The 5,462-nt window shown below is 60.0% G+C and overlaps 2 protein-coding genes across 2 annotated transcripts; one reads left to right on the top strand and one right to left on the bottom strand.

The window, feature by feature from the left end:
• Positions 1-2,291: 2,291 nt before the first annotated feature.
• A1Q1_05274 (exosome complex exonuclease rrp45) lies at positions 2,292-3,321 on the bottom strand (the record flags this gene model as incomplete). The annotated part of the gene is made up of 3 exons (XM_014328083.1): positions 2,292-2,783; positions 2,841-2,964; positions 3,158-3,321. The coding sequence occupies 3 exons, from the start codon at positions 3,319-3,321 to the stop codon at positions 2,292-2,294; spliced, it is 780 nt and encodes a 259-aa protein (XP_014183558.1).
• A 207-nt stretch (positions 3,322-3,528) lies between these two features.
• Positions 3,529-5,069, top strand: A1Q1_05273 (uncharacterized protein; the record flags this gene model as incomplete). The annotated part of the gene is made up of 4 exons (XM_014328082.1): positions 3,529-3,777; positions 3,829-4,261; positions 4,349-4,524; positions 4,563-5,069. The coding sequence occupies 4 exons, from the start codon at positions 3,529-3,531 to the stop codon at positions 5,067-5,069; spliced, it is 1,365 nt and encodes a 454-aa protein (XP_014183557.1).
• Positions 5,070-5,462: the final 393 nt, after the last annotated feature.

The following is a 5,462-nucleotide window of genomic DNA, read 5'->3' as shown; positions in this document are numbered from 1 at the left end:
TGTGGGTTCTCGACAGTGAGGGGGGCGCAAGGGGGGCGAGGGAATGATCGGCGTGTGAGTCGGGGGTGAGTGTCGAGAGTTGTCGGATGGGGTGTGTGTGCAAGAGCGAGTGTTGGAGGTGGAGGGGATGGGTGTGTGACAAGAAAAGATTGTGTGTAATGTTGAGAGAGGACTAGATGCCAGATGTCGAGCGAGTAGGACGAGCAAGCAAGCGAACCCAAGGAAGGGGTGGGTCAGAAGGGAAGAGGAGAGAGAGGCTTAAGGGACTCTGAACAAGTTCTACTAGTGAGCCGGTTAACTAGCTGTAATCAACATTATTGGGCGTCGATGCGGGGACATGGGACTCTGGATCGGTCGTCGCTGTCAGCCCATCTCCGAACCGTCCAAAGGCAAGAGAAAGAGGGGCCATGCATGGCGCCGAGCAACTCCCTCTTCGCGTCGGCTCTGCGTCGTATGCAAGGGTGGGCTCATGATGTCCCTTAGCCGCTTTTCCCTTGAGCCACCCCCCCTAAACCCTTAGCCTCTCTGTCCCGCGCTCATTTACACTACCCCCCTCATCCTCGGCGCACGCGCCTGCACGACTGCCGGCACCTCTCGTACATGCATCCATGTTTTCTCATGTCCTCTCAGTCGTTCTCTCAAAGAGATCCTTCAGATCAGATTGGACGCAGCAAGTAGGTATGGGGACATGAGATCAGATGACGCCGGACGCGTCGCTCCCACCACTATTTACACCGATACACCTGCTTGCATTCCTCGTGATCGCAAGCCGTGTTGGCCGTGTTGGCCGGCAGCTTGGGGGCAGACAATTACAAGGCACCCAATTCATCCTCGCGTGTTTGCTCATGTATTCAGTCCTCTCAGCCTTGCAGGCTGAACTCTGTTTGTTCGCCGGGCGCGTTGTTTGTTTGCAGGCTGACGTCGGAGAGAGCCCACAGTGGAGGGAGGTGGAGTAGACGCAGCGGCGTATGCCGAGAACGCGTCGTTGATGCCCGGCCACGACGTAGAGGACAGATTGGTAGTGAGCACCCCGAAATGCGTTCCGCGACCCGGGCGCGACCCGTTGCTGCGTTCCAGTCGAGTTTAATCGCCGAGCTGGCGTTCGCTGCCGGCAGGCAGCGCCAGAGAATGCTCAAGAGCAGCTGCTCGGTCAGCTGGGATACCCAGGTCCCTCGACAACGAGAAGATGGACGTACGCAAGCCACTCTCCGTTCGTGCCCTCTGCCCCGGCTGTGCCTTTTGCATGATGCGCTGATGCACGACGATGCAGGATGATGCGCACCCGTCTGCTCTCCTACCGCGTTCGGTTTCAGACGTTGCGAACGCTTGCGACACCACCGAAGCCTGCGACGCATGCGACGCCGAGCTTGGCGAAGCTTGACGTGTCGATCTGCCGACGAGCCTTGACCTTGAGCTTCCCTGCATCCGTTTCCTGCAGCGGCTGGTGAGTGGGTGGCAGGGACGGCCGGAGAGTCAGATCCGCCGCAGTCGTCTCCTCGCAGCCCTCGTCGACACAGACGTACCGACGGCCATCTCGGCCAGGCCAGACGATGATGGTTTTGCAGACATGTCCTCGCCATGCAGCGTTCCAGACCGAGCTCGGGCTCTTTCCGAGCTTCCGAGCTCGCGACAAAGTTCCCGGCCCGTACCACTGTACCACTCTTGACCTTCCTGTCTTCTCCTGATTCCTGACTTGGGTGTTTCGTGTCAGACCCAAACGACGGCAGTCAGCCCTGACGTCCCACTACCACCCGGCTGGGCCTGATATATCAACAGACAGGATGCTGACACGTCTGTACACATCCTAAACACGCTTCGACGCGTCGAACGTACATCATCAACGGACCGGTACTGCGAACCTTAACGCAAACACGGCCACGGGCTGGGTCTGACGCACCCTCGAAGTCGTTTTGGAACAGGGAGTTGCTTGCCACGCGACAAACGCAACCTCGAGAGCGGAGAGGGAGAAGCAGATTAGTACAAAGGTGGTATCACATGCTAGGTATTCTATAGATATCTGCGCCACTTGCGGCTCGCGCACACCAGTGACTCTGTCAATTGCAGGCGCCAGTTTGATCTCCTTCCTGCCATCGTCGCTGAATGGGGAGGTCTGCCCGATGGGTCCGGTGAGACGCTGGACGAGGAAGGCGCCAAGCCATCAGCAGACGGCGTGACATGCCGATCCCCTCGTGCTTGGCTCTCCTGAACGCCAGTCTCGTCCGGTCTGTCCGTCGGTTGTAGCACATAGCACTGCCGCCCGCACCGCCGTGCACGCCTGCGCACCTACGCGCCTATCGCACTTCGACCACACGCTGCGCGGCGTCCTTGACCAGCGCGTCTTCGATCTGCTTCACGCTCTCGCGCACGCGCTCGACGCCGACGCGGACAACGGCCATGACGTCGTCAACACTAAGCGCACTGCCGCCCGCCTTGGAGAGCACGCAGAGCTCGCGCTGCGCATTCAGCGTCACCGTCATCGTGCCGCTTGCAAGCGTCTCCTCGAGGTGCGTCGGGTCTAGGATCGGCTGGAGGTCCTCGAAGTACGCGAACGTGAGGCAGAGGGGGTTGTGGTGGATCGCGAGCGGGAGGGGGGCACGCTCGTCGGGCGAGTGCTGCATGTCAGCTGAGAATCCGAAATGCGAAGCTCTGGGAGGGATGGAAGCGAGAAGGAAGTTGAGGTTACGCACCACAATGACTTCGTCGCCGTGCACCTCGACTTCAGGCTTGCGGAAGTGCTTCAGCGCCGTCATGGCCGCAATGGAGGCGCAGTCGAGCAGGTTGCCCTCGTCGGAAAGGAAGTGCAGCGTCAGTCGGAGGTGCCAAACCTGTCGTCAGCTCACCGCTTCACCTCGAGAGCTCACCTTCTCGCCAGCAACGATACAGAGCGCCTCACGGTCCACAGCCTCCGTTCGTCGAATGCTCTTCTCAAGCAATCGCGTGATCATGACCTCGTCCTCGGACGCACTGTTGTCAGCTCATCGAGCGAACTCAAGCTCACCGTCCAGCTTCGAAGGCGCTGCTGGCCATGGGACTGATCTCGCTCGTGATGAGCAGGAAGCCCTCATATGGCCTGTCGTCGCGCGGCTTCACAATCGTTGCGGTGACTGTCGCCATGACTCTGTTCCTGTCAGCTGAAGACGATAATGTGACAGCTCACGCAGTCTTCCCCATGCGGCACTCGACGGAGCCGAGCTCGGCGCCAAAGCTGAGCTCGAACGGGCGCTGCTCGAGCGGCAACCGGCCGTCGAGACGCTTGCCCTGCTCCAGCGCCTGCACCAGAAACTCCCTCTGTACTGTTGGCGGCTCGATTTCTCTCGGCATGTTGTTAGCTGCTGATGGAAGTGTGTATGTGCGTGGTTCAGTTGGCCGCCGATCACAACTTTTGGTGAGTGACGAAATGGCAAGACTTCATATCGCCCACGTGGAAATGCATCCGCTCTTCTGCTCGAGGAGCTTGTTGACCGACCGCAACTGCAGCATCCACTCGTTATCGGCATCCACACCTTCCCTCACCACTCGCACGGTACGATGACGTCCCAGGACGTGCGCTCGATCCTCAACCTCCCGCAAGCGGGCCCGTCGTCCGCCCCAGCACCGAAGAAGCTCGCCAAAGTTGCGCGGAAACCGGACGGCATCTCGCGAGAGCTCTACGCCCTCATCGGCGACAATGCACCTTCCCTTGCTGAGGTACAGGCATCCACGGCTGCGGTGCGATACCGTGACCGACCAAAGCTCAAAGGGAAGAAGGTCAAATGGTCAGTTTCCCTGTATCCGGACGTGAACTAACGAGGCAGGGAATGGACCGAGTTCACGCCGTTGGCTCGCGAGGGCGAGCAAGGAGCGCCCCGTCTTGGACACTGGGTGCGCGTGACGGATGACGAGCCGCATGCGCGTGTAGACTACTTTGGCGCCTTCAACCTTCACGGTCCGTCTGTAATGGAGTACTCACAGTATGAGTACGACCAGCACCTTGTCGACCCCAACTGGTCTGCGGACGAGACGCGGTATCTCTTCGACCTGCTGAGGCAATATGATCTCCGTTTCGTTGTTGCTGGGGACCGGTATGAGTACCGTGGACCGCGGGGCCAGGATCCGGTCAAAAAGAGGAGCATTGAGGTGGGTGAGCAAAGCCTGATTTCGCTGACCCGGCAGGAGATGAAGGACCGATACTACACTATCTGCAGGAGACTAGTGCGGACACGAACGGCGTCGGACCCGCAAGTGCAGCAGCAGCAGATTGCGCAGTACTCGTTCGACAAGGGTGGGTTACTTGCTGCAGAATGGCACTAACCTTCAGCGCGTGAGATCAAGCGGAAGCAGTATGCCTCAGAGCTCTTCCACCTGACAGCGGCCGAGATCGCAGAGGAAGAGGCACTGTACCTCGAGGTTAAGCGGATGGAGCAGAACGAGCGCAGGTACCGTGCCGACCGCGACGACCTCATGCGCTCGATCATCGGTCTGGACAGTGGTCTTGTCAGCCTCGACCAGGCGAACCGCGAAGGTGTACCGGGTCTCGACCCGAAGGTGAGTTACACTATTTCCTCGGACCTAACTCTGCCCAGAGCAAGAAGAAGCGCCGCCCGGACGAGGAGACGCCGTCCCGACCTGCGAGCCCTGGTCCGCCAGCGAAGAAGCCGAGAGACCAGGCGGCGTGGGACGCCCAGCAGTGCATCTACCGCCTTCCTCCGCCGACAGTGGCGGCCAATTCGTCGCACCTCGCGAGCAAGCACCCCGTACACCAGCCCGTGCACCTGCGCAGCACGAAGATGCCGATGCCAAAGGCGAACAGCGCGATCCGCATCACGGAGCTGCTCGGCGAGATGGGTCTCAGCACTCACCGTCTCGTCATGCCGACACGCACGAACCTGGAGGCGTACGATGGCGTTCTCGGCGCTGCTGCCAGCCTGATCGACATGAAGCGCCAGGTGGACCGCGTCGAGCAGGAGATCCGCACGCTCAAGGCGCAGAAAGAGGGCTTCATTCCGCCCGTCGAGCAGAGCCGGAAGCGATCAGAAAGCGTGCTCTCAACGGATACATCGGGAACGGGCACGAGGAGGAGCCGAGCGTAGGCTGCGTTGTGATGTTGCTTGTGGTCGTCAGTTGTAGCATGCATCTGTGTTTCTATTGTTGAGCATGGAGCTCCACACTCCCGCATTAGAAATGCCCCACTATCCATGGATTAGGATTCCAGTTTCGGTGCCCGATCGCATTAGAAAATCAATTACAAAATCCACGTGGAGACGACTAACTCCGAAACCCCGGACGCGTGGCTTCCTACCACGAGTTCAAGATCGCTTTTTGTTCTCGATCAGCAACGACAGCGAGGGCCCTCTCACGAGCACCATCGCCCCCTTCACCACCGTCACTCACCCCCCAAAAGACGTCTACCGCCATCATGACGTCCATGGCCGCCGCTATCGCGGCCTCGCTGCCCGCCCAGGCCACCCCCGAGCCCGCCCCCG

The sequence above is a fragment of the Trichosporon asahii genome, assembly GCF_000293215.1.
Source record: "Trichosporon asahii var. asahii CBS 2479 unplaced genomic scaffold scaffold00005, whole genome shotgun sequence".
Classification (NCBI taxonomy): domain Eukaryota; kingdom Fungi; phylum Basidiomycota; class Tremellomycetes; order Trichosporonales; family Trichosporonaceae; genus Trichosporon; species Trichosporon asahii.
This window is presented reverse-complemented; position numbering and strand designations above follow the sequence as displayed.